This window comes from Pungitius pungitius, chromosome 15 (assembly GCF_949316345.1).
Source record: "Pungitius pungitius chromosome 15, fPunPun2.1, whole genome shotgun sequence".
NCBI lineage: Eukaryota > Metazoa > Chordata > Actinopteri > Perciformes > Gasterosteidae > Pungitius > Pungitius pungitius.
In genome coordinates, this window is record NC_084914.1 from 1,930,927 (window position 1) to 1,958,715 (window position 27,789).

General features: G+C 39.6%; 5 protein-coding genes across 8 annotated transcripts; 1 reads left to right on the top strand and 4 right to left on the bottom strand.

Annotated features, from left to right (window-relative positions):
* Window positions 1-24: 24 nt before the first annotated feature.
* Window positions 25-4,983, top strand: LOC119203068 (transcriptional activator Myb-like). 4 transcript variants are annotated; one of them, XM_037457140.2, is made up of 14 exons: window positions 68-150; window positions 573-634; window positions 821-893; window positions 989-1,060; window positions 1,194-1,289; window positions 1,463-1,683; window positions 1,774-1,924; window positions 2,007-2,171; window positions 2,282-2,377; window positions 2,458-2,520; window positions 2,589-2,861; window positions 3,089-3,313; window positions 3,671-3,790; window positions 4,361-4,983. In XM_037457140.2, the coding sequence occupies exons 2-13, from the start codon at window positions 609-611 to the stop codon at window positions 3,758-3,760; spliced, it is 1,551 nt and encodes a 516-aa protein (XP_037313037.2). In that variant the 5' UTR covers window positions 68-150; window positions 573-608; the 3' UTR covers window positions 3,761-3,790; window positions 4,361-4,983. The 4 variants fall into 4 exon arrangements, with proteins under 4 accessions (XP_037313039.2, XP_037313033.2, XP_037313035.2 ...); XM_037457142.2 differs by having other exon boundaries at window positions 25-893; window positions 2,589-2,695; window positions 2,771-2,861; XM_037457136.2 differs by having other exon boundaries at window positions 25-893.
* Window positions 4,984-4,995: 12 nt separating this feature from the next.
* Window positions 4,996-7,437, bottom strand: si:dkey-97a13.12 (jouberin). Its single transcript, XM_037457144.2, has 5 exons — window positions 7,348-7,437; window positions 7,176-7,267; window positions 6,207-6,371; window positions 5,902-5,996; window positions 4,996-5,781 (listed from the first exon to the last, which is right to left on the bottom strand). Exons 1-5 carry the CDS (start codon window positions 7,415-7,417, stop codon window positions 5,601-5,603), a joined length of 603 nt encoding a protein of 200 aa, XP_037313041.2. The 5' UTR covers window positions 7,418-7,437; the 3' UTR covers window positions 4,996-5,600.
* A 1,625-nt stretch (window positions 7,438-9,062) lies between these two features.
* On the bottom strand, window positions 9,063-13,479 carry LOC119203004 (immunoglobulin lambda-1 light chain-like). The gene is made up of 5 exons (XM_062557764.1): window positions 12,902-13,479; window positions 12,518-12,824; window positions 11,427-11,479; window positions 9,598-9,906; window positions 9,063-9,501 (listed from the first exon to the last, which is right to left on the bottom strand). Exons 1-5 carry the CDS (start codon window positions 12,951-12,953, stop codon window positions 9,281-9,283), a joined length of 942 nt encoding a protein of 313 aa, XP_062413748.1. The 5' UTR covers window positions 12,954-13,479; the 3' UTR covers window positions 9,063-9,280.
* Window positions 13,480-14,495: 1,016 nt separating this feature from the next.
* LOC119209056 (immunoglobulin lambda-1 light chain-like) lies at window positions 14,496-20,443 on the bottom strand. The gene is made up of 6 exons (XM_062557835.1): window positions 20,392-20,443; window positions 20,259-20,314; window positions 20,007-20,144; window positions 18,926-18,983; window positions 14,885-15,193; window positions 14,496-14,788 (listed from the first exon to the last, which is right to left on the bottom strand). Exons 1-6 carry the CDS (start codon window positions 20,441-20,443, stop codon window positions 14,640-14,642), a joined length of 762 nt encoding a protein of 253 aa, XP_062413819.1. The 3' UTR covers window positions 14,496-14,639.
* Window positions 20,444-21,829: 1,386 nt separating this feature from the next.
* On the bottom strand, window positions 21,830-24,906 carry LOC119209499 (uncharacterized). Its single transcript, XM_062557793.1, has 3 exons — window positions 24,861-24,906; window positions 22,625-22,933; window positions 21,830-22,528 (listed from the first exon to the last, which is right to left on the bottom strand). The coding sequence occupies exons 2-3, from the start codon at window positions 22,836-22,838 to the stop codon at window positions 22,236-22,238; spliced, it is 507 nt and encodes a 168-aa protein (XP_062413777.1). The 5' UTR covers window positions 22,839-22,933; window positions 24,861-24,906; the 3' UTR covers window positions 21,830-22,235.
* Window positions 24,907-27,789: the final 2,883 nt, after the last annotated feature.

A 27,789-nucleotide genomic window follows, 5' to 3' on the forward strand; every position in this document is an offset into this window, starting at 1 on the left:
AAGTGAATTCCTTTTATTAAATAAACAAGTATTTAGAAATCCCAGATGTAGTGACGTCACGACGTGGTCCGTCCAATCAGAGGGGCCGGTGAATAATGTGCACGAGCCCCAAAGTCGAATCCAAACGTCTCTCCTCCGCCAACCGCCCCGGTAAGTTAACGATCTCCGCCGTTTTACACCGTGAACCGGCGGGTAGCCAGCCGTTGATCTATTGGACCCCTCAGAGACGTGTACCGAGACAAATGTCCCTCGGATCTTCTTATCGTCCCGCTTTAACTTCTCTAACCGTCTCGCGACACCGGCTAGCAGCGACTAGCTAACGCTAGCTAGCTCAACCGCCACTTTGCGTTTTAGCATGTTAGCTCGTTTCGAACGTTGGATCCGATTTGAATGCAGAGATGATAACTGCGTGCGAGGCTAATGCAGTGTGACGTCACAGCTGTTAAAACCACAGACAGTCCTTGATGCTGTCACACTGCAGCACGTGAGGCTGCTTCTACCTAGTGGTACTTATTGGAAATACTTTCACAGAAGTTATTTGATATTTATGAACCATGAGTTTCTTCTAGCAGCAGCTCAGTGTGTCGGTGTTCACGTGAGCAGCAGAAATGAGCAGCAGAAGCCGCAGGTCCTGGTGAGCTCATGTGTCACACACACACACACACACACACACACACACACACACACCTGCCCTTACAACCACACACCTGGCGCACAGCTCCAGAGGTGCCTAGTCTAGTCGTGGATGGGGTTAGACTGGTTTGGATCATGTTGGACCCCCCTCATGATGAATGGATGAATCCATCGTCCCCTGTCTCAGTACCAAAGGTCGCTCCAGCTGTTTGGGACATAAGGGACGATTCTCCATCAAGCCTGGATGGACTAATGACGAGGTGACGCCCCTTGAGTTAGCATTCAGGGCTAACTCAGGCTAACGCTGCCATATTTGTCCCATTGCTATGGTGATGATGGTGATCTTCCTCCTCAGGACGACAAGTTGCACAGACTGGTGAAGGAGTTTGGTCCAAACAGCTGGTCCTCAGTTTCTCTGCATATTAAAGTGAGTAGGTATACCACCTCCTAAACTCTGGTCACATGACAGGAACGGAGGTGCGAACGAGTCCAACCTATAAGTGGAATCAGATTTCCATCCTTTCCCCCTCTGACAGTGTTAGCGCTCTCTTGTGCTTCAGGGTCAGAGGTCAGATGTGGAGTGTCAGCGGAGGTGGCAGCACATCAAAAACCCAGAGCTGGTGAAAGGTCCCTGGACTCATGATGAGGATGAGAGGGTGAGATCTAGTTCACTACTATAGGACTACTCTGCCTTCTGTATTCATCCTCTCACACACAACTAACCAAGTCTAAAAGGGGAACTTTTTGGACTCTGGACTTAACTTTGCAATGTTTACCATAACTCCTCCTGTGCTAACTGCTAATCCATGTGATGTCACTTCCTGTACAGGTCCTTGAGCTGGTTCAGAAGTACGGCGTGAAGCGCTGGTCGCTCATCGCCAAACACCTGCACACTCGTAACGGGAAGCAGTGCCGCGAGCGGTGGCACAACCACCTGAACCCGACAGTGAAGAAGAGCGGCTGGACCCTGGAGGAGGACCTCACCATCTGTGAGGCCCACCAGCTGATGGGGAACCGCTGGGCCGACATCTCCAAGATGCTGCCCGGCAGGTCTGTACCCAGCAGTACCTTTATCTTCACAGTCCAGGCCTCATCAGGAAGCTTCTCATCTAAGGTTCAAAGTGACATTGATCTTCTCAGGACAGACAACTCCATCAAAAACCACTGGAACTCCACCCTGAAGAGGAAGGTGGAGAAGGAGGGATATCTTCAGGACATCCACAACTCCTTTAGCTCCTCCGGGTCCTCCTCCTCACCCAGACCAGCATCTGGGACCTTGGACCCCTCCAAGGTCACACACACCCATCAGACACCATCACACACACCACTGATTACGCTGATGATGATGATGATGATGATGGTCTCTCCTCCAGCAGGGAGACAGTCTGTCCAGGGGGAAGGACGAGTCCAGCTGCTCCTCAAGCGATCAGACCAACCACGCCCACCTGTGCCCTGGCTGCGCCCCCAGCTCCTCCTCCGGTTACAGCTCCTCTCTGAGCACGTGCGGGCTGACGCCGTCGGTGGAGCTGATGGAGGCGGTACTTCCTAGCTGAGGCTCTTGTCTAGATGTCACATTGGGAGGATGGACGGGGCTCTTCTGTGTGTGCTGACTCTCCACCTGTAGACACCTGATGTGACCTCCTCACAGAACAAGGGGACCTGGAGCTGTGGCCCACAGGAAGTGACCTCATGCCTGGACCGACAGGACGCCCACCCGTCAGTCATGTGTCTGAGCAGGAGTTACGTAAGTCTTTTCTTCTTGTCTGACAGCAGACACTTCCTGTTTATACAAGTCCTCCATAGTGGCGGTGCTGTTGTCTGCAGGTTGCAGGGATGAACCCCGAGGATGGAGGCTCCTTCATCAGCACCACCTTCTCCCCCTCTGAGGTGAGCACATGTGGAGACGCTGCTCCTGTCGGCCGCGCTCCGACCTCCTGATGTCTGTCTGTGTTCAGCTCCTCAGCCTGTGTGCTGTGGACGACCTCAAGCTGCTGCACCCGACTCTCACCTCCACCCCCGACCGCTCCCTGAAAGCCTCCACCAGCACCGCCCGGGACCAGTGGTATCTGCACGTCCTCCCTGCCTCCTGTTGTGTTCCACTGGAGACGGCGAGCTCATCCTCCTGCAATGTGTCCAGGGCGTCGTCAGAGAGCAGCGGCGCCATGAAGGCGCTGTGGGCGCCGGCCCCCCAAACGCCGACCGCTCTGAAGACCAGGAGCCCGCAGCAGGTGAGAGGAGCGGGGGAGGGTGGAGACTGACCCTGACCCTGACAGTCTCTCTCACACACACACACACATGGAACAGAACCTGGTCTCTGGTTATTTGACCCTTGAGGTCGTCCCACGGTTCTTCTTGTCCTGCTGCCTCGTGTCTCTAACTGTCCCCGATGAAGACCCCAGTGGGGCTCGGTGACAGGTCCAGACTTAGTCACACTTGTTGGACTTCCGTCCTCCAGGTCCAGGGAGAGAGTCTGCCGAGCTCCATCCTGCAGGTCCAGGGAGAGTCCAGCTCGGACCTTCTGGATCAGGAGGTCAATCTCCAGAGTCAGTCCAGCGTGGTCCTGGGCTTTGAGGAGCTGGGCTGCTTCCCCCTGGACGGACAGATGGACGTGTGGTGGTGTCAGCAGCCGGTTGGTTCCCTTCACTCACCAGAATGTCCTGCACATAGACGGCACTTTGAGGTGAGGAATGGCCTCGGAGACCTGGGGGTGATTTTGCCCCCATGAACCCTGACCCCTGTGACCTGCGTCATATTAAACGTCTTTCAGGCTCTTTCCTCATAAAATAATTTAACTATATTGTTTAACTTTATGAAAAAAATATAATCACTAGTATTATATAAATATCTTCTGATTTCATGTGTTTTTTTCTTTATTTGTCTCCGTGCTTTTACTGCACTCCCATTTTTAATGTCACATTGCAAGGATTTGTGGGTAATTCCCTTGTTAAAGGGTCCATAAACCGCACAGACAGGAAGAGACTGATCCTGGATGATGATGATGATGATGATGATCAGGTCCTTGATGTTCTTTTGCCAGCTGAGCGAGGAGATCCAGCTGCTGATGTTTGGGAAAACAGAAGATCAGATGATTGTGACACAGCATGCCCGACTCTACATGGAGCCTTGATCCTCATCATCCTCTTCGTCACCTCATCAGGTGAGTAATGACAACGGAGAGAAACACAAAGTTTAGAAATGGACTTAAAATAACAGTGAACTTCAACTCTTCTGCTTCCTCGTTCACTTTGCTCTCAACTCTGCATCATGTGACGTGTTTGAAGTTACAAAGACGTTTCAAACCAGCGTCTCTGATGGACACAGTGGTGTCCTCTGCAGGTAGATGTTGAGATGCAAGTAGCCTAGCAGTTAGATTAGCCTAGCAGTTAGCTTAGCCTAGCAGTTAGCAACATGTTCAGCTCCCGTCTTGCTGTCTGCAGCTAACTGACTGACGGGGTCAGAGGTCACCGCACACCGGAAGGAAACATGGTGTTAATCTCAGCCACAATAATCAACTTATTAACTAAACCCTACTAAATATACATCATTATTAGTAGTAGACTCTGTAAACTGTAAGATAAATGTAGTAAATAGTACTTAGAGATACACTTTAGTATTAAGTACTTCCTCTAAGATATTAGTACAGCACACAGGAGGCGCTCCTATTGGTCTGTAACTGTGTGACACTGTATGGGGGAGGGGCTGAGATGTTTCACCTCTATCACTGCAGGTCACCATCAGAAGCCCCAGCCTCTCCAGCTGGTGAATCATGAGCACTTTGATGTCCAGATGTTCACTGCACAGAACCTCCATCAGTTCTACTAAGTGACCCTTTATTGATTTATTTAGCACGTGACATGAAGTCTGTATTTTATACTAAACATGACATTTTTATTGGTTTTACTGCAGATCAAATATTTTTAACGGAACTGTCTTTTTAAACTTTTGTGTGTAAATATATTTATAGATTTATTTGATGTCTATTTCTTGAACTGTGAGGTAAACTTACATATGTGTACATATATTTATTAATTTATTTGATGTCTATTTATTTCTTGAACTATGTGAGGTAAACTTACATATGTGTACATATATTTATTGATTTATTTGATTATTTATTTCTTGAACTCTGTGAGGTAAACTTACCTTTGTTCATGACACAAAGACACTTTATAATTAAAACTAAATGTTGCACTTTGGATCCAAGCTAAATGTTTAGAAACAAACAAGTTCAGTGATTCTATAGAACATGTAAACAAATATTGATTGCAATGTATTATTTACGCTGGAATGACATGTTATTGTTTGGTCAGAAATGAGTTGTGATAATTAAGGTTTGTGGTGAGGAATAAAAACCTTGGACTTAACACTTGTGGGATTTTTATTTTCTATTAAGTAACGATAACACGTTATATTCATCATATAGAGGTTCTAAATCCATGTGATTGTCTGAGGAATCATTTCAACCATCAGCGTCGTCATCATCGATGTGGTCGTCCTCCATAAGATCCTCCTGATAGTCGTCTATAGGTCCCCAACCAGCGGGCCGACACAGAAAGAATGTATATATGTATGTATATATATCTTTTATTTTTAAAATTGCCCGGGTTCTCTCCTAATTACGTGCACACGTCCCTCAACGTATTTCCTAAGCGTTTTTCTCACGTTTGCCCCCTCAGTTGTGACTTACCCCCATTGGCGTCTACCTGTACTATACGATCTGAGTGGCTACTTCTCTAGGATAATTCACAACAGTCTCTCGTCTCTCAGGCAAAGACAATGAAATAAGATGATGCAAATAGAAGTGATTTGTTTTAGATTGACAAGCAAATAAATCAGTTTTATGACCTCAAAAAATATATATACATGAGACTCCTTGCCTGACGTCAGACATGACCTTCGGAGCGCGTCCATCCGCTCAGCCCCTTTGGTAGTAACAGAAGTACTGAGAGCTCGGCCAGGTCTTCCTCTTAGTCCAGCTGGAAGGTGGTGTTGATGGAGCCGGTGTCCGGAGCAGAGTGTGGAAGGTGGGGACAACTCTTCCTCCTGGACCTGGCCAAGACGCGGTGAAGGAGGCTCGGGGAGCCCTGAGGAGCCGTCGCCAGGTTTCCATCAAGTCGGAGGCTGGTTCTCCTCAGCAGCCTCTGAATGCTGCGACGTGAATTAAGAATATAAAGATATAGTTTAGCATTAAATATATTTCTATCACTAAAGACATCGTTCTATGAGTGAAGAAGGATCCCTGTTGCTGTGTGGCGTTGTCGTAGTTACCTAGTTCTACCACTGGGGGGCGCTTCTGTCATTGAGGCCACTGGTACCGAACCCCGCTTCAACAACATGGGCAGAGCTCCAGAAGATTCTCCGCCCTGCATGACCAAGACAGTGACGTCACAGTGGACTGACAACGGAAGTCAGAAAGAGGGGTTCTGCAGGAGAAGCTGGACCAAAGTGAGGACCACCAGAGAGCTGATACCGGTCCACAACCAGAGACACACACACGCACACACGCACACGCACACACACACACACACACACACACACACACACACACACACACACACACACACACCTGTTACCTGGAGCGGCTCCACGCAGGCTGCAGGAAAAAAACCCTCCTTCCCGTCGCTCCGCCGTCCAAACCACCAGGCCTCGTCCTCCTTAAACAGGACCTGGATCAGGTCTCCCTGGTTCAGGTCCAGCTCCTTCTTCCAGCTGGACCGGTGCTGCGTCGCCACCACCATCTGCCAATCACAGTCAAGAAGTGTTCAAAGCTGCATCAAACCGACTCAGCCTGCCCCCAGTGGTCCCTCACTAGCTAAGCATGCTATGCTAACTGGAAGTAAACCCATTTGTCCTGTAACACCGTTAGCACCAGCCAAACCAAGCTTAGCTAACGAAGCAGCATATTAATATTAAGTCTCCCTCTCCCCATGGACTAACGTTAGCTAAGCATAATGACATTTAACTGAGCTCAGGATAGTACATGTATTGGTGGGGGGTGAATGATTTTAATGACTTTTTATTTGTTAGTCAGAACCCGACACTGAAACAACTATATGTATAATCTGCCATCATTGTCCCTTTGATTTAATGTAAATAATTTCCTATTCAAAGTGGTTCCTCTGAGCCAGAGCTCCGCCCTCCATCACAACGCTTAACTCCATCAGGTGGAGTTAAGCGTTGGCCGCACAGCCATCGGCCTTAATCTGCTTTAAATAGCTGCTGCTCAGCAGGCTGTAAACCCAGAGGTCAGAGGTCACACCGATGTAACACTGATTAACTTGATAACAACAACATTAACATTAACAGCTGAACGCTGGTGACGAACAGCAGACCAGAGGTCTGGATGCATCATGGTGTAATAAAACATTCAGTGTTCCAAACCAACAGGTGGATTTTTTTAAATCAACAAAAAAGACACAGAGATGCAAAAAGACCACAAAGAGACTTTAGAAGAATCCCTGAAGCTTAATAACACGTTGAAGTATTTAATTCATTTCTATCAGAGGATGTTATGGGTCCCTTTAACAGGTGTTTAACTTCACCTTCTCTGCCTCCACATCTCTGGACCGGGACCTGGACCCAATCCCGGTGCTTGTCCTGTCCCTGATCCCGGTCCTTGTCCCAGACCTGCACACTGATGAAGAGGGACACCAATCAGGTCATCAGCACTTCCGGGTGGGAGGTGTTAGGTCACCTGTGTGCGAAGGGACTCACCTTGAGGAGAGAAGATGGTGGTGTAGACCTCAAAGTGCTCGTCGCTCTGCCTGAAGATCTGCTGCTGCATGCTGCTGCCTCACCCTCTCACTGTGCTGCTAAATACCTGCTGCCTCACCCTCTCACTGTGCTGCTGCATGCTGCTGTCTCACCCTCTCACTGTGCTGCATAATACCTGCTGTCTCACCCTCTCACTGTGCTGCTGCATGCTGCTGTCTCACCCTCTCACTGTGCTGCATAATACCTGCTGTCTCACCCTCTCACTGTGCTGTTAAATACCTGCTGTCTCACCCTCTCACTGTGCTGCTAAATACCTGCTGTCTCACCCTCTCACTGTGCTGCTAAATACCTGCTGTCTCACCCTCTCACTGTGTTGCTAAATACCTGCTGTCTCACCCTCTCACTGTGCTGTTAAATACCTGCTGCCTCACCCTACCATCTACTACCCTACTATCTGCCCCCCCCCCCAATATACAGCAGCAAATATGTAAAATATGTATGTTGTCCCTTTATGAACGTGTCAATGGATCGGTCTCTTGGCTTGTAGGTTCTTGCACATCGCTGCCGGGCCTCTTTCTCTCCAACGTTTCACTGAGCAACAAACTGGACCAACTTCAGCTGGGGAATGTAACAGGGGGCTCTGTGGCAAGACACAGGGTGGAGGAATCTGCTTCTACTCCAACAGCAGCTGGTGCAACGACGTTAAAGTGATCCAACAACACTGTTCTCCTGCTCTGGAATATTTTATCACCCCCTGCAAACCCTTCTACTACCCCGTGAGTTCGCTTCGTTCATCCTGGTCGGTGTTTACAACGTGCACGAGGCCCAGCGGACACTCGACCAGGTACCCGCCCAATGTCTAAACCATGGTTACTCCCTTGATACATAATTTTTAGGAACAGTTATTTGGATGGATGGAATGGAATTGAGCAGAAAACCAGTTGATTGGCAAAAAAAGTTTCTGCATTCCCTTATTCCATATAATTATTTTGTAAGTATTGTTTTTATTTAGTTATTTCTTTTAATATGCTTTTTGTGACAAACTACTCTCACTGGTTTCCTCAAAAGACAACTTTTTTATTTTCCTGGAAATTTTGCCTTAAACAAGATATGTGCAAACCTTCACTTATTTCATTACATCATTGTTTTTTATTATTGTTTTTTTCAATATTCTTCTGTGTATTCTTTTAAATATTTTAAAGATGTTCTTCTGAATACACACCTTCTGGTGCTGCATTTAAACAAGCTGTGTCGTTTACTCCCTGTTGTTACAGTGAGTAAAGTCCTGTCTGATCCAGTCTTCTGATGTCTAACTGAAGATCAGGCAGCGATGGTCTACCACAGAAGATGCTTGTAACTGTCACCGTGTTGCTCCTGTGAGAAAGGCTCTGCAGAAAGCCACACAGCATCTGCTGCAGGAGAGGAAGTGGTGATGGGCTGTGAGCAGCTTGTTATGAGAGCTAATAACCAGGAGCTGTGGTTTGTTTCTGTGTTTCCACTGCAGAAAGAAGTGAGACGTGGCTGAAGGAAACAGTACAATAACATCACGTCATGTGTTTTTATTCATTTCATACGTGTTCAAAGCAGAAAACACAAAGACCACAAATAGACTTCATCAATATTACGTATAAAACCATCACTTGAGGATCCCAACAATCAGATAATCAACAGTCATTACAAGGTAAATCAGAATATTTAACAGACCGCTGATGATTCCGCATCATGTTCCATCATTATACAAGATGTTTAAGTAGAAATACTGTAATTAACAGTAGAAATAATGACAGTAAATGTCAGTAGAATACACAGGTGTATGTATTCATACCTTTAGGATGGTGGTGTTTAACATCTGGACATAAGCATCACCTGGAAGCAGATGTTAACGATTGCTGATCAAAGGGACTAACGGATGGAGGTGAAGAGGAGAGAAGTCCTACATGTGAGCAGTGTTCCTCAGGACCATCACCAGAGAGACTCCACAGCAGAACACCAGGCTCTTCACTACCAGCCCCACGTAGAGCCGGCACAGCAGCTTCACCTGGTACGGAGACGGGCCTGGAGCTGATGGAGGAGATGATGGAGGAGCTGATGGAGGAGCTGATGGAGGAGATGATGGAAGAGCTGATGGAGGAGATGATGGAGGAACTCTGACCTCTGAAAGAGAAAAGCAGGGACTGGTTTGTCAGTGAGAAGCATCCTCTGCTCTCTTCACAGCAGCGTCTCCACATGAAGATCATGACCCCTCGTCACCTTGCTCGGTCTGGGCCTCCACCCTTCCCCCCTCGTGATGGACGCAGCAGCGGTATCGATAGCGGCTGTTCTCCTGCTGATGGACCAGCAAGATGGCGGCGGTGCGTCCGGACTCTGTGAGCTCCAGCTGCTCTGCCTCAGCAGGGAGCATCTCCACCAGAGGACCGTTCTCCTTCTGTCTTTTCCAGGAGAACCGGACCAGAGGAGGAAACATGGAGGAGGCCAGACACAGCAGGGAGCTCCTCCCCTCCAGGTTGGCGCTGGATGCTGCTGGGTACACGCTCACCACGGGCTTCACCACCTCCTCACCTGAAGAGAGACGACAGCAACAAGCCGCCAAATACACAATGTGACGTAACATACAATAATACATGATATTGTAAAATAACATACAATAATACATGATAGTGTAAAATAACATACAACAATACATGATAGTGTAAAATAACATACAATAATACATGATAGTGTAAAATAACATATAATACGTTATAGTGTAAAATAACATACAATAAAACATGATAGTGTAAAATAACATACAATAATACATTATAGTGTAAAATAACATACAATAATACGTTATAGTGTAAAATAACATATAATACGTTATAGTGTAAAATAACATATAATACGTTATAGTGTAAAATAACATATAATACATATGATATAACAATATGTGATATAACATACAATAATACAATTTAATACAATAGAACATAGTATAATGTAAAATAATAAGTAAGGTAATATAATATTATACAATTAAAAATGATTTTTAAACTAATATTATATTATGCTGTTCAACATTGTTTAAAGTAACATTACATTATATAAAATATAAAATAATGACTAAATAGATCATCATCACAGCACAGAATGTTCACCTGAATTCTATAATGACAAATATTACATTACAACAAATTACAATAAAAACAGGGCTGTAAGCTGATTTCTATGATTAATACAAATCATATACAAATAAAATCATAAAAAGTTGAACTTTTGTACCCAGTGTATATCAAATTTGACAAATATCTTCCTCAATGAAATAAAATAAAATGAATTTTGTTACACTCGCAAAGAAATTGACACAACTTTATAAATATTTGTTTTTCTTACGATTTTAACCAAATGAGTAAAAAACACATTCTCTCTAACTGCTGTACAAAGATAAAATGAAACCTAATTTATTATCAGAGGGAAACACGTATGATCTGATGATGTAATTTACGTTAACAGAAAGCCTACAAACATAATAATGAACTGTTTGTCTTTTTAAAAAATACAATTTTCATTTCAGTTCTCATTACAATAAAAAAACTAAATATTTAGCCACCCTACAATTTACTCTCATTACGAATAATAATATTAATAATAAATCTCTAGCTGACAGAACAATACATCATTTTAAATATAAACGGCAAGATTTCAAAATCACTAAATCTATCATACAGTATATTATATTATCATTAGTTCATAGAGTATATTTATTCTAAAGTAATACATTTACTGATTCAAAACAAAGATAATTTTATTTAATAATTCATTAATCAATTTAATATACTTTCTGATAAAGGATGAAGCTCAACAACTGAAAGGATCAGATAATGTTCATTTTAAATACATTTCAATTTTTACATTTTTCTTTCTAATTCAGTTTAATTTCCTGGAAAAATAAAGAATAACTCGAGTAGTTCAGTGATTTTTAACATTTTGATGCACAGCAGCTGCATGGGATCAATAATTATCTACAAATGATGAACACATGAATATGTGAAGCCTGAACTCAGTAAAATCACATGAAACTTGAATGAAATGTTTATTCTTACCTGTTACGTACAGTTTGGTCCCAGAGCCAAAGATGAAGTAACCATAGTAATAGTTGTAATCAAACCACAGTGAAACAGAGCGAGACAAAAACCTTCTGAGTCACTTTTATCTCCAGGAGGAGCTTCTCATTTCTTCATCTTAACGCTTTCTTCTTTTCCTTCATTCTAAAACACAGCGTCTCTGAGGACACGTTCATGGTCCTCAGAGGATGAACTTTGGTGAGTTTGTAGCTGTTTGAGACAAATAACGTAAACAGATCAACAAGGACACATTTCTGTTTAACAGAGGATAATAATGTAATATATTAAAGCTTGAATAAACATCTTTGGTGGATTTATGGCCATTTGAAATATTGGAGTGATTCTGATTTCTCAGTTTTATAAATTAAATGTAACTTTTAATAATTAAACGTTGTTCTAAAAACCTTCATAAGACATTTCTCTGTTGGTTCACAGGTAAACAGGTTAAAATACTGTGATTCATCCTCTGGGGACCACGAACATCTTCTGCAGATGAAGATCAGACCAAAAGCTCTTTTGATCTGGATCAAAGTTTTGGTTTGATGGGGAGACAAAACCTTCATTAACCTGATGTGAAGGTTCTGGTTCTACAGACTGTGCAGACTGTAAAGCCTCTGAGGATCATTTGTAATCTGCTATTTGGGGTTTTACAAAATAAAAGAAACAAATCAAAGTGAAATACCTTCAATTTACTGGAGTTAAATCTTCTGCTTCAACAACTGATGTTAGAAACATGTCTGCAAAGCTTTTATTGTGAAGGGAACACAGGAAGTGGTGTCATTGGATGAACATTGTGAGGAGAGATTAGACTATTACACCTTAAATATTATTTTAACCTTCATCAAAAGCTTCTTCAAGTTTTATTATAGACTTTTGTTAGATTTCTTTAACTTGTTTTATTCATGTCTCTGTTCCACTAGTTTGTTCTTCCTGAATGAATGAATGAATCATGATGTGTGTTTGAGGAGCATCACCCTGAGATGTGGTTTTAGATCTTTCTCAAACGCTTTCTGTTCTTCTGATGGTTTTTGTTCAGGCTGCAGGAAGCTTTTCTCACTGTGAGGATCCAACAGGAGCAGTAGTAGGAGGCTGAATGACTGGGTTTAACTGTCTGTATCTCCAAATCACAGCCATCTCCTTTATTCACAGCTGTGAAATCATCTTTCTGAGGATGATTGTACCCCTTATCTATGTTTCCATTTCTCTTATTAATATCAAGAATCAGTGTGAATGTTCCTGTGTCTCTCTTCTGGTACCAGTATACATAATTACTGTAGCACTGTGTAGTGCCTCGACAGCTGAAGGAAACTTTCCCACCAACACTCCTGGTCAACGTCAGGTCCTCCTGAGTCAGCTCTGCTGCCATGGCAACCAGCGCTGCGGACAGACAGACAGGTGATGCAGGTGAGTCGGAGGCGGAGCTTGTGGGCTCCTGATTGGCTGCAAACACTTACCTGAACACAGGGCGCACAGAGCAGCAGCTGGGAGGGAAAGCATGGCGTGCATCGGTGTTTCCTCTGGTGAACCCGAGCAGAAGTGGAGCTCTGAAGCAGCAGGAGGACCAACGAGGACCAGCTGAGGGGAGAGAGGCGGGTCCTCACACCTCCCATCAGCCCTGCAGGAGACACCTCCATCCGCTCAGGTTCTTTCACTCTGTGACTCCGTTAAGGTCCTTCAATCATCATTTAACCATCGAGTCCCGGCAGGAACACACAGCTCGGTGTGTCTGTAGAAACTCTTTAACAAAAGAATGTGTTTAACCGTTTGATTTGTGAGACGTGAGCGACAGGATTGTAAGTCGATCCGGTTTGTTGGGTCGGGTTCTGGGAAGCGACGTACACGACTGAATCATATTATTTATGAGACAACCTTTTATCCCACTGGGTCCCTCAAAATATTCACCTGATTATTGGCAAAAAGAGTTTCTCTCTTTTCAATCACTTGATTTTTTGCATGCGCATCAGAAGTGAGAAAAATGTTGATATTCTTGGAGATAAAAGAACGGCTCTCTAGCGCCCCCTACAAGTGCTTACTGTTTCACTGATTGACTTGACATTTTGCCCACAGGTGCTCTTGGATAGGTTTTACAAAAAAGTCAATCACGGAATGCAAATGAACCTACTAAATTTTTAGCCATTTAGAATTTTGTGAAAAACACGTTTTTGCGATCTCATTATTTCTCATGTTTTTATGGACCAATGAAGTCTGTAAGGGGTGTGGCTTAAAAGACCTTTAACTTTAACGTAACATTGCAGCAAAGCCAGTAGCTCAGTGGTAAGGTTCTGCTTAAGAGGCCGTGAACTTGGGACGATTCCTGGTTTCACTTAATTCTTTCTCTTTCTGACCGCTGCCCCCCCGACATGCAAGGAGAGGCGAAGGCCCGTTCAACGCTGCTAGAAGCTTTAATTAATTATTGTTTTATATTCTTTTAAATATTTTAAAGATGTTCTTCTGAATACACACCTTCTGGTGCTGTATTTAAACAAGCTGTGCCGTTTACTCACTGTTACAGTGAGTAAAGTCCTGTCTGATCCAGTCTTCTGATGTCTAACTGAAGATCAGGCAGCGATGGTCTACCACAGAAGATGCTTGTAACTGTCACCGTGTTGCTCCTGTGAGAAAGGCTCTGCAGAAAGCCACACAGCATCTGCTGCAGGAGAGGAAGTGGTGATGGGCTGTGAGCAGCTTGTTATGACAGCTAATAACCAGGAGCTGTGGTTTGTTTCTGTGTTTCCACTGCAGAAAGAAGTGAGACGTGGCTGAAGGAAACAGTACAGTAACATCACGTCATGTGTTTTTATTCAATTCATAACGTGTTCAATGCATGAAGAAACAAACTGAAGCAGAAAACACAAAGACCACAAATAGACTTCATCAATATTACGTATAAAACCATCACTTGAGGATCCCAACAAACAGATAATCAACATTTATTACAAGGTAAATCAGAATATTTAACAGACCGCTGATGATTCCGCATCATGTTCCATCATTATACAAGATGTTTAAGTAGAAATACTGTAATTAACAGTAGAAATAATGACAGTAAACGTCAGTAGAATACACAGGTGTATGTATTCATACCTTTAGGATGGTGGTGTTTAACATCTGGACATAAGCATCACCTGGAAGCAGATGTTAATGATTGCTGATCAAAGGGACTAACGGATGGAGGTGAAGAGGAGAGAAGTCCTACATGTGAGCAGTGTTCCTCAGGACCATCACCAGAGAGACTCCACAGCAGAACACCAGGCTCTTCACTATCAGCCCCACGTAGAGCCGGCACAGCAGCTTCACCTGGTACGGAGACGGGCCTGGACCTGATGGAGGAACTCTGACCTCTGAAAGAGAAAAGCAGGGACTGGTTTGTCAGTGAGAAGCATCCTCTGCTCTCTTCACAGCAGCGTCTCCACATGAAGATCATGACCCCTCGTCACCTTGCTCGGTCTGGGCCTCCACCCTTCCCCCCTCGTGGTGGACGCAGCAGCGGTATCGATAGCGGCTGTTCTCCTGCTGATGGACCAGCAAGATGGCGGCGGTGCGTCCGGACTCTGTGAGCTCCAGCTGCTCTGCCTCAGCAGGGAGCATCTCCACCAGAGGACCGTTCTCCTTCTGTCTTTTCCAGGAGAACCGGACCAGAGGAGGAAACATGGAGGAGGCCAGACACAGCAGGGAGCTCCTCCCCTCCAGGTTGGCGCTGGATGCTGCTGGGTACACGCTCACCACGGGCTTCACCACCTCCTCACCTGAAGAGAGACGACAGCAACAAGCCGCCAAATACACAATGTGACGTAATATACAATAATACATGATAGTGTAAAATAACATACAACAATACATTATAGTGTAAAATAACATATAATAATACATGATAGTGTAAAATAACATACAATAATACATTATAGTGTAAAATAACATACAACAATACATTATAGTGTAAAATAACATATAATAATACATGATAGTGTAAAATAACATACAATAATACATGATAGTGTAAAATAACATACAACAATACATTATAGTGTAAAATAACATACAACAATACATTATTGTGTAAATTAACATACAATAAAACATTATAGTGTAAAATAACATATAATACATGATAGTGTAAAATAACATACAACAATACATTATAGTGTAAAATAACATATAATAATACATGATAGTGTAAAATAACATACAATAATACATGATAGTGTAAAATAACATACAACAATACATTATAGTGTAAAATAACATATAATTATACATGATAGTGTAAAATAACATACAATAATACATGATAGTGTAAAATAACATACAACAATACATTATAGTGTAAAATAACATATAATTATACATGATAGTGTAAAATAACATACAATAATACATGATAGTGTAAAATAACATACAACAATACATTATAGTGTAAAATAACATACAACAATACATTATTGTGTAAAATAACATACAATAAAACATTATAGTGTAAAATAACATATAATACATTATAGTGTAAAATAACATATAATACATTATAGTGTAAAATAACATATAATACGTTATAGTGTAAAATAACATAAAATAATACATTATAGTGTAAAATAACATATACTACGTTATAGTGTAAAATAACATATAATAATACATTATAGTGTAAAATAACATACAATAATACATGATAGTGTAAAATAACATACAATAATACATGATAGTGTAAAATAACATATAATAATACATTATAGTGTAAAATAACATACAATAATACATGATAGTGTAAAATAACATACAACAATACATTATTGTGTAAATTAACATACAATAAAACATTATAGTGTAAAATAACATATAATACATGATAGTGTAAAATAACATACAACAATACATTATAGTGTAAAATAACATATAATAATACATGATAGTGTAAAATAACATACAATAATACATGATAGTGTAAAATAACATACAACAATACATTATAGTGTAAAATAACATATAATTATACATGATAGTGTAAAATAACATACAATAATACATGATAGTGTAAAATAACATACAACAATACATTATAGTGTAAAATAACATATAATTATACATGATAGTGTAAAATAACATACAATAATACATGATAGTGTAAAATAACATACAACAATACATTATAGTGTAAAATAACATACAACAATACATTATTGTGTAAAATAACATACAATAAAACATTATAGTGTAAAATAACATATAATACATTATAGTGTAAAATAACATATAATACATTATAGTGTAAAATAACATATAATACGTTATAGTGTAAAATAACATAAAATAATACATTATAGTGTAAAATAACATATACTACGTTATAGTGTAAAATAACATATAATAATACATTATAGTGTAAAATAACATACAATAATACATGATAGTGTAAAATAACATACAATAATACATGATAGTGTAAAATAACATATAATAATACATTATAGTGTAAAATAACATACAATAATACATGATAGTGTAAAATAACATACAACAATACATTATTGTGTAAAATAACATACAATAAAACATTATAGTGTAAAATAACATATAATACATTATAGTGTAAAATAACATATAATACATTATAGTGTAAAATAACATATAATACGTTATAGTGTAAAATAACATAAAATAATACATTATAGTGTAAAATAACATATACTACGTTATAGTGTAAAATAACATATAATAATACATTATAGTGTAAAACAACATACAATAATACATGATAGTGTAAAATAACATACAATAATACATGATAGTGTAAAATAACATATAATAATACATGATAGTGTAAAATAACATATAATAATACATTATAGTGTAAAATAACATACAATAATACATGATAGTGTAAAATAACATACAATAATACATGATAGTGTAAAATAACATACAACAATACATTATAGTGTAAAATAACATATAATTATACATGATAGTGTAAAATAACATACAATAATACATGATAGTGTAAAATAACATACAACAATACATTATAGTGTAAAATAACATACAACAATACATTATTGTGTAAAATAACATACAATAAAACATTATAGTGTAAAATAACATATAATACATTATAGTGTAAAATAACATATAATACATTATAGTGTAAAATAACATATAATACGTTATAGTGTAAAATAACATAAAATAATACATTATAGTGTAAAATAACATATACTACGTTATAGTGTAAAATAACATATAATAATACATTATAGTGTAAAATAACATACAATAATACATGATAGTGTAAAATAACATACAATAATACATGATAGTGTAAAATAACATATAATAATACATTATAGTGTAAAATAACATACAATAATACATGATAGTGTAAAATAACATACAATAATACATGATAGTGTAAAATAACATACAATAATACATTATAGTGTAAAATAACATACGATTACAACATTGTTTAAAGTAACATTACATTATAGTATTTAACATAATACAATAAAAAATAATGACTAAATAGATCATCATCACAGCACAGAATGTTTAGCTGAATTCTATAATGACAAATATTACATTACAACCAATTACAACAAAATCATAGTATTCTTCATTTTACTGTAAACTGATTTCTACAATATATACAAATCATATTCAAATAAAATCATAAAAAATTAACTTTTGTACCCAAGTAATATAACAATTATATCAAATGTGACCAATATCTTCCTCAATAAAATCAAATAAATATTGTGACGCTTTTTTTCTCAAAATTTAACCAAATGAGTAAAAAAACACATTCTCTGGAACTGCTGTACAAAGATAAAATGAAACCTAATTTATTATCAGAGGGAAACACGTATGATCTGATGATGTAATTTACGTTAACAGAAAGCCTACAAACATAATAATGAACTGTTTGTCTTTTTAAAAAATACAATTTTCATTTCTGTTCTCATTACAATAACAAAACTATATATTTAGCCACCCTACAATTTACTCTTATTACAAATAATAATATTAATAATAAATCTCTAGCTGACAGAACAATACATCATTTTAAATATAAACGGCAAGATTTCAAAATCACTAAATCTATCATACAGTGTATTATATTATCATTAGTTCATAGAGTATATTTATTCTAAAGTAATACATTTACTGATTCAAAACAAAGATAATTTTAATTTAATAATTCATTAATCAATTTAATATACTTTCTGATAAAGGATGAAGCTCAACAACTGAAAGGATCAGATAATGTATATTTAAATACATTTCAATTTTTACATTTTTCTTTCTAATTCAGTTTAATTTCCTGCAAAAATAAAGAATAACTCGAGTAGTTCAGTGACTTTTAACATTTTGATGCACAGCAGCTGCATGGGATCAATAATTATCTACAAATGATGAACACATGAATATGTGAAGCCTGAACTCATTAAAATCACATGAAACTTGAATGAAATGTTCATTCTTACCTGTTACGTACAGTTTGGTCCCGGAGCCAAAGATGTAGTAATAGTTGTAATCAAACCACAGTGAAACAGAGCGAGACAAAAACCTTCTGAGTCACTTTTATCTCCAGGAGGAGCTTCTCATTTCTTCATATTAACGCTTTCTTCTTTTCCTTCATTCTAAAACACAGCGTCTCTGAGGACACGTTCATGGTCCTCAGAGGATGAACTTTGGTGAGTTTGTAGCTGTTTGAGACAAATAACGTAAACAGATCAACAAGGACCCATTTCTGTTTAACAGAGGATAATAATGTAATATATTAAAGCTTGAATAAACATCTTTGGTGGATTTATGGCCATTTGAAATATTGGAGTGATTCTGATTTCTCCGTTTTATAAATTAAATGTAACTTTTAATAATTAAACGTTGTTCTAAAAACCTTCATAAGACATTTCTCTGTTGGTTCACAGGTAAACAGGTTAAAATACTGTGATTCATCCTCTGGGGACCACGAACATCTTCTGCAGATGAAGATCGGACCAAAACCTATTTTGATCTGGATCAAAGTTTTGGTTTGATGGGGAGACAAAACCTTCATTAACTTGATGTGAAGGTTCTGGTTCTACAGACTGTACAGACTGTAAAGCCTCTGAGGATCATTTGTAATCTGCTATTTGGGGTTTTACAAAATAAAAGAAACAAATCAAAGTGAAATACCTTCAATTTACTGGAGTTAAATCTTCTGCTTCAACAACTGATGGTAGAAATATGTCTGCAAAGCTTTTATTGTGAAGGGAACACAGGAAGTGTTGTCATTGGATGAACATTGTGAGGAGAGATTAGACTATTACACCTTAAACATTATTTTAACCTTCATCAAAAGCTTCTTCAAGTTTTATTATAGACTTTTGTTAGATTTCTTTAACTTGTTTTATTCTTGTCTCTTTTCCACTAGTTTGTTCTTCCTGGATGAATGAGTGAATCATGATGTGTGTTTGAGGAGCATCACCCTGAGATGTGGTTTTATATCTTTCTCAAACGCTTCCTGTTCCTCTGATGGTTTTTGTTCAGGCTGCAGGAAGCTTTTCTCACTGTGAGGATCCCACAGGAGCAGTAGTAGGAGGCTGAATGACTGGGTTTAACTTTCTGTATCTCCAAATCCCAGCGACCTCCTTTATTCACAGCTGTGAAATCATCTTCCTGAGGATGATTGTACCCCTTATATGTGTTTCCATTTGTCTTCTGAATAGCAAGAATCAATGTGAATGTTCCTGTGTTTCTCTTCTGGTACCAGTATACATAATTACTGTAGCACTGTGTAGTGCCTCGACAGCTGAAGGAAACTTTCCCACCAACTCTCCTGGTCAACGTCAGGTCCTCCTGGGTCAGCTGTGCTGCCATGGCAACCAGCGCTGCGGACAGACAGACAGGTGATGGAGGTGAGTCGGAGGCGGAGCTTGTCGGCTCCTGATTGGCTGCAAACACTCACCTGAACACAGGGCGCACAGAGCAGCAGCTGGGAGGGAAAGCACGGCGTGCATCGGTGTTTCCTCTGGTGAACCCGAGCAGAAGTGGAGCTCTGAAGCAGCAGGAGGACCAACGAGGACCAGCTGAGGGGAGAGAGGCGGGTCCTCACACCTCCCATCAGCCCTGCAGGAGACACCTCCATCCGCTCAGGTTCTTTCACTCTGTGACCCCGTTAAGGTCCTTCAATCATCATTTAACCATCGAGTCCCGGCAGGAACACACAGCTCGGTGTGTCTGTAGAAACTCTTTAACAAAAGAATGTGTTTAACCGTTTGATTTGTGAGACGTGAGCGATAGGATTGTAAGTCGATCCGGTTTGTTGGGTCGGGTTCTGGGAAGCGACGTACACGACTGAATCATATTATTTATGAGACAACCTTTTATCCCACTGGGTCCCTCAAAATATTTACCTGATAAATGGCAAAAAGAAATTCTCTCTTTTCAAACACTTGACTTTTTGCAGGCGCATCAGAAGTGAGAAAAATGTTGATATTTTTGGGGATAAAAGAACGGCTCTCTAGCCCCCCCCATAAGTGCTTACTGTTTTTTCTGCCCAGTTTCACTGATTGACTTGACATTTTGCACACAGGTGCTCTTGGATAGGTTTTACAAAAAAGTTAATCATGGAATGCAAATGCACCTGCCGAATTTTTAGCCATTTGGAATTTTGTGAAAAACACGTTTTCCTCCTGAAAATGTCGTCAAAATTGGACTTAGTGTCTCCAAGTCCGATTTTGACGACATTTTCAGTGAATGATCATTGGCTCAATGCCATCTACAGTTATTATTGGTTGTTGAGATCTCATTATTTCTCATGTTTTTATGGACCAATGAAGTCTGTAAGGGGTGTGGCTTAAAAGACCTTTAACTTTAACTTTAACGTAACATTGCAGCAAAGCCAGTAGCTTAGTGGTAAGGTTCTGCTTAAGAGGCCGTGAAATGGGGACAACTGCCCCCCCCCGACATGCAAGGAGAGGCGAAGGCCCGTTCAACGCTGCTAGTAGCTTTAATTATTGTTTTATATTCTTTTAAATATTTTAAAGATGTTCTTCTGAATACACAACTTCTGGTGCTGTATTTAAACAAGCTGTGTCGTTTACTCCCTGTTGTTACAGTGAGTAAAGTCCTGTCTGATCCAGTCTTCTGATGTCTAACTGAAGATCATGCAGCGATGGTCTACCACAGAAGATGCTTGTAACTGTCACCGTGTTGCTCCTGTGAGAAAGGCTCTGCAGAAAGCCACACAGCATCTGCTGCAGGAGAGGAAGTGGTGATGGGCTGTGAGCAGCTTGTTATGAGAGCTAATAACCAGGAGCTGTGGTTTGTTTCTGTGTTTCCACTGCAGAAAGAAGTGAGACGTGGCTGAAGGAAACAGTACAGTAACATCACGTCTGTGTGTTTTTATTCATTTCACAACGTGTTCAATACATGAAGAAACAAACTGAAGCAGAAAACACAACGACCACAAATAGACTTCATCAATATTACGTATAAAACCATCACTTCAGGATCCCAACAAACAGATAATCAACCATCATTTGAAGGAAAATCAGAATATTTAACAGACAGCTGATGATTAAGCATCATGTTCCATCATTATACAAGATGTTTAAGTAGAAATACTGTAATTAACAGTAGAAATAATGACAGCAAATTACAGTGAATGTCAGTAGAATACACAGGTGTATGTATTCATACCTTTAGGATGGTGGTGTTTAACATCTGAACATCAGCATCACCTGGGAGCAGATGTTAATGATTGCTGATCAAAGGGACTAACGGATGGAGGTGAAGAGGAGAGAAGTCCTACATGTGAGCAGTGTTCCTGAGGACCATCACCAGAGAGACTCCACAGCAGAACACCAGGCTCTTCACTACCAGCCCCACGTAGAGCCGGCACAGCAGCTTCACCTGGTACGGAGACGGGCCTGGAGCTGATGGAGGAGATGATGGAGGAGATGATGGAAGAGCTGATGGAGGAGCTGATGGAGGAGATGATGGAGGAGATGATGGAAGAGCTGATGGAGGAGCTGATGGAGGAGCTGTTGGAGGAGCTGATGGAGGAGCTGATGGAGGAGCTGATGAAGGAACTCTGACCTCTGAAAGAGAAAAGCAGGGACTGGTTTGTCAGTGAGAAGCATCCTCTGCTCTCTTCACAGCAGCGTCTCCACATGAAGATCATGACCCCTCGTCACCTTGCTCGGTCTGGGCCTCCACCCTTCCCCCCTCGTGATGGACGCAGCAGCGGTATCGATAGCGGCTGTTCTCCTGCTGATGGACCAGCAAGATGGCGGCGGTGCGTCCGGACTCTGTGAGCTCCAGCTGCTCTGCCTCAGCAGGGAGCATCTCCACCAGAGGACCGTTCTCCTTCTGTCTTTTCCAGGAGAACCCGACCAGAGGAGGAAACATGGAGGAGGCCAGACACAGCAGGGAGCTCCTCCCCTCCAGGTTGGCGCTGGATGCTGCTGGGTACACGCTCACCACGGGCTTCACCACCTCCTCACCTGAAGAGAGACGGCAGCAACAAGCCGCCAAATACACAATGTGACGTAACATACAATAATACATGATAGTGTAAAATAACATACAATAATACATTATAGTGTAAAATAACATACAACAATACATGATAGTGTAAAATAACATACAACAATACATTATAGTGTAAAATAACATACAATAATACATTATAGTGTAAAATAACATACAATAATACATTATAGTGTAAAATAACATACAATAATACATGATAGTGTAAAATAACATACAATAATACATTATAGTGTAAAATAACATACAATAATACATGATAGTGTAAAATAACATACAATAATACATTATAGTGTAAAATAACATACAATAATACATGATAGTGTAAAATAACATACAATAATACATGATAGTGTAAAATAACATACAACAATACATTATAGTGTAAAATAACATACAACAATACATGATAGTGTAGAATAACATACAACAATACATTATAGTGTAAAATAACATACAATAATACATGATAGTGTAAAATAACATACAATAATACATGATAGTGTAGAATAACATACAACAATACATTATAGTGTAAAATAACAAACAATAATACATTATAGTGTAAAATAACATACAATAATGCAATATAGTGTAAAATAACATACAATAATACATTATAGTGTAAAATAACATACAATAATACATCATAGTGTAAAATAACAAACAACAATACATTATAGTGTAAAATAACATACAATAATACATCATAGTGTAAAATAACATACAATAATACATGATAGTGTAAAATAACATACAATAATACATGATAGTGTAGAATAACATACAACAATACATTATAGTGTAAAATAACAAACAATAATACATTCTAGTGTAAAATAACATACAATAATGCAATATAGTGTAAAATAACATACAATATTACATTATGGTGTGATGTTACATACAATACTATATTATAGTGTAATGTAATGTAATATCATGTAATATGTAACAATATGTGATATGAGATACAATAATACAATTTAATAGAATATAGTATAATGTAAAATAAAAATTAACTTTTGTACCCAATTAATATAACAAGTATATCAAATGTGACTAATATCTTCCTCAATAAAATAAAATAAATTTTGTGAAGCTTGCGGACATTTTTTTAAAAACCAGAATAAATATGAGCCACAACCAAATAAATATGATATTTTTTTCTTTAAATTCAACCAAATGAGTAAAAAAACACATTCTCTCTAACTGCTGTACAAAGATAAAATGAAACCTAATTTATTATCAGAGGGAAACACGTATGATCTGATGATGTAATTTACGTTAACAGAAAGCCTGCAAACATAATAATGAACTGTTTGTCTTTTAAAAAAATACAATTTTCATTTCAGTTCTCATTACAATAACAAAACTAAATATTTAGCCACCCTAAAATTTACTCTCATTACGAATAATAATATTAATAATAAATCTCTAGCTGACAGAACAATAAATCATCATTTTAAATATAAACGGCAAGATTTAAAAATCACTAAATCTATCATACAGTATATTATAATATCATTAGTACATAGAGTATATTTATTCTAAAGTAATACATTTACTGATTGAAAACAAAGATACTTTTAATTTAATAATTAATTAATTAAATACTTTCTGACATTAGATGAAGCTCAATAACTGAAAGGATCAGATAATGTATAATTTAAATACATTTCAATGTTTACATTTTTCTTTCTAAATCAGTTTAATCTTCTGCAGAAATAAAGAATCACTCGAGTAGTTCAGTGATTTTTAACATTTTGATGCACAGCAGCTGCATGGGATCAATAATTATCTACAAATGATGAACACATGAATATGTGAAGCCTGAACTCATTAAATCACATGAAACTTGAATCAAATGTTCATTCTTACCTGTTACGTACAGTTTGGTCCCAGAGCCAAAGATTAAGTAATAGTAGTAATCAAACCACAGTGAAAAAGAGCGAGACAAAAACCTTCTGAGTCACTTTCATCTCCAGGAGGAGCTTATCATTTCTTCATCTTAACGCTTTCTTCTTTTCCTTCATTCTAAAACACAGCGTCTCTGAGGACACGTTCATGGTCCTCAGAGGATGAACTTTGGTGAGTTTGTAGCTGTTTGAGACAAATAACGTAAACAGATCAACAAGGACACATTTCTGTTTAACAGATGATAATAATGTAATATATTAAAGCTTGAATAAACATCTTTGGTGGATTTATGGCCATTTGCAATTTTGGAGTTATTCTCATGTTGCAGGTTTATCAATTAAATGTAATAATTGTACTACTAATCCCCTTCATAAGACATTTCTCTGTTGGTTCACAGGTAAACAGGTTTAAATACTGTGATTCATCCTCTGGGGACCACGAACATCTTCTGCAGATGAAGATCAGACCAAAAGCTCTTTTGATCTGGATCAAAGTTTTGGTTTGATGGGGAGTCAAAACCTTCATTAACCTGATGTGAAGGTTCTGGTTCTACAGACTGTACAGACTGTAAAGCCTCTGAGGATCATTTGTAATCTGCCATTTGGGGCTTTACAAAATAAAAGGAACAAATCAAAGTGAAATACCTTCAATTTACTAGAGGGAAATCTTCTGCTTCAACATCTGATGGTAGAAATATGTCTGCAGAGCTTTTAATATGAAGGGAACACAGGAAGTGTTGTCATTGGATGAACATTGTGAGGAGAGATTAGACTATTACACCTTAAATATTATTTTAACCTTCATCAAAAGCTTCTTCATGTTTTATTATAGACTTTTGTTAGATTTCTTTAACTTCTTTTATTCTTGTCTCTGTTCCACTAGTTTGTTCTTCCTGGATGAATGAATGAATCATGATGTGTGTTTGAGGAGCATCACCCTGAGATGTGGTTTTATATCTTTCTCAAACGCTTCCTGTTCTTCTGATGGTTTTTGTTCAGGCTGCAGGAAGCTTTTCTCACTGTGAGGATCCCACAGGAGCAGTAGTAGGAGGCTGAATGACTGGGTTTAACTTTCTGTATCTCCAAATCCCAGCGACCTCCTTTATTCACAGCTGTGAAATCATCTTCCTGAGGATGATTGTACCCCTTATATGTGTTTCCATTTGTCTTCTGAATAGCAAGAATCAATGTGAATGTTCCTGTGTCTCTCTTCTGGTACCAGTATACATAATTACTGTAGCACTGTGTAGTGCCTCGACAGCTGAAGGAAACTTTCCCACCAACTCTCCTGGTCAACGTCAGGTCCTCCTGGGTCAGCTGTGCTGCCATGGCAACCAGCGCTGCGGACAGACAGACAGGTGATGGAGGTGAGTCGGAGGCGGAGCTTGTCGGCTCCTGATTGGCTGCAAACACTCACCTGAACACAGGGCGCACAGAGCAGCAGCTGGGAGGGAAAGCACGGCGTGCATCGGTGTTTCCTCTGGTGAACCCGAGCAGAAGTGGAGCTCTGAAGCAGCAGGAGGACCAACGAGGACCAGCTGAGGGGAGAGAGGCGGGTCCTCACACCTCCCATCAGCCCTGCAGGAGACACCTCCATCCGCTCAGGTTCTTTCACTCTGTGACCCCGTTAAGGTCCTTCAATCATCATTTAACCATCGAGTCCCGGCAGGAACACACAGCTCGGTGTGTCTGTAGAAACTCTTTTACAAATGAATGTGTTTAACCGTTTGATTTGTGAGACGTGAGCGATAGGATTGTAAGTCGATCCGGTTTGTTGGGTCGGGTTCCGGGAAGCGACGTACACGACTGAATCATATTATTTATGAGACAACCTTTTATCCCACTGGTTCCCTCAAAATATTCACCTGATTATTGGCAAAAAGAGTTTCTCCCTTTTCAATCACTTGATTTTTTGCATGCGCATCAGAAGTGAGAAAAATGTTGATATTCTTGGAGATAAAAGAACGGCTCTCTAGCGCCCCCTACAAGTGCTTACTGTTTCACTGATTGACTTGACATTTTGCACACAGGTGCTCTTGGATAGGTTTTACAAAAAAGTCAATCACGGAATGCAAATGAACCTACTAAATTTTTAGCCATTTAGAATTTTGTGAAAAACACGTTTTTGCGATCTCCTCCTGAAAATGTCGTCAAAATTGGACTCAGGGTCTCCAAGTCCGATTTTGACGACATTTTCAGTGAATGATCATTGGCTCAATGCCATCTACAGTTATTAATAGATTGTTGAGATCTCATTATTTCTCATGTTTTTATGGACCAATGAGGTATGTAAGGGGTGTGGCTTAAAAGACCTTTAACTTTAACGTAACATTGCAGCAAAGCCAGTAGCTCAGTGGTAAGGTTCTGCTTAAGAGGCCGTGAACTTGGGACGATTCCTGGTTTCACTTAATTCTTTCTCTTTCTGACCGCTGCCCCCCCGACATGCAAGGAGAGGCGAAGGCCTGTTCAACGCTGCTAGAAGCTTTAATTAATTATTGTTTTATATTCTTTTAAATATGTTAAAGATGTTCTTCTGAATACACACCTTCTGGTGCTGCATTTAAACAAGCTGTGTCGTTTACTCCCTGTTGTTACAGTGAGTAAAATCCTGTCTGATCCAGTCTTCTGATGTCTAACTGAAGATCAGGCAGCGATGGTCTACCACAGAAGATGCTTGTAACTGTCACCGTGTTGCTCCTGTGAGAAAGGCTCTGCAGAAAGCCACACAGCATCTGCTGCAGGAGAGGAAGTGGTGATGGGCTGTGAGCAGCTTGTAATGAGAGCTAATAACCAGGAGATGTGGTTTGTTTCTGTGTTTCCACTGCAGAAAGAAGTGAGACGTGGCTGAAGGAAACAGTACAGTAACATCACGTCTGTGTGTTTTTATTCAT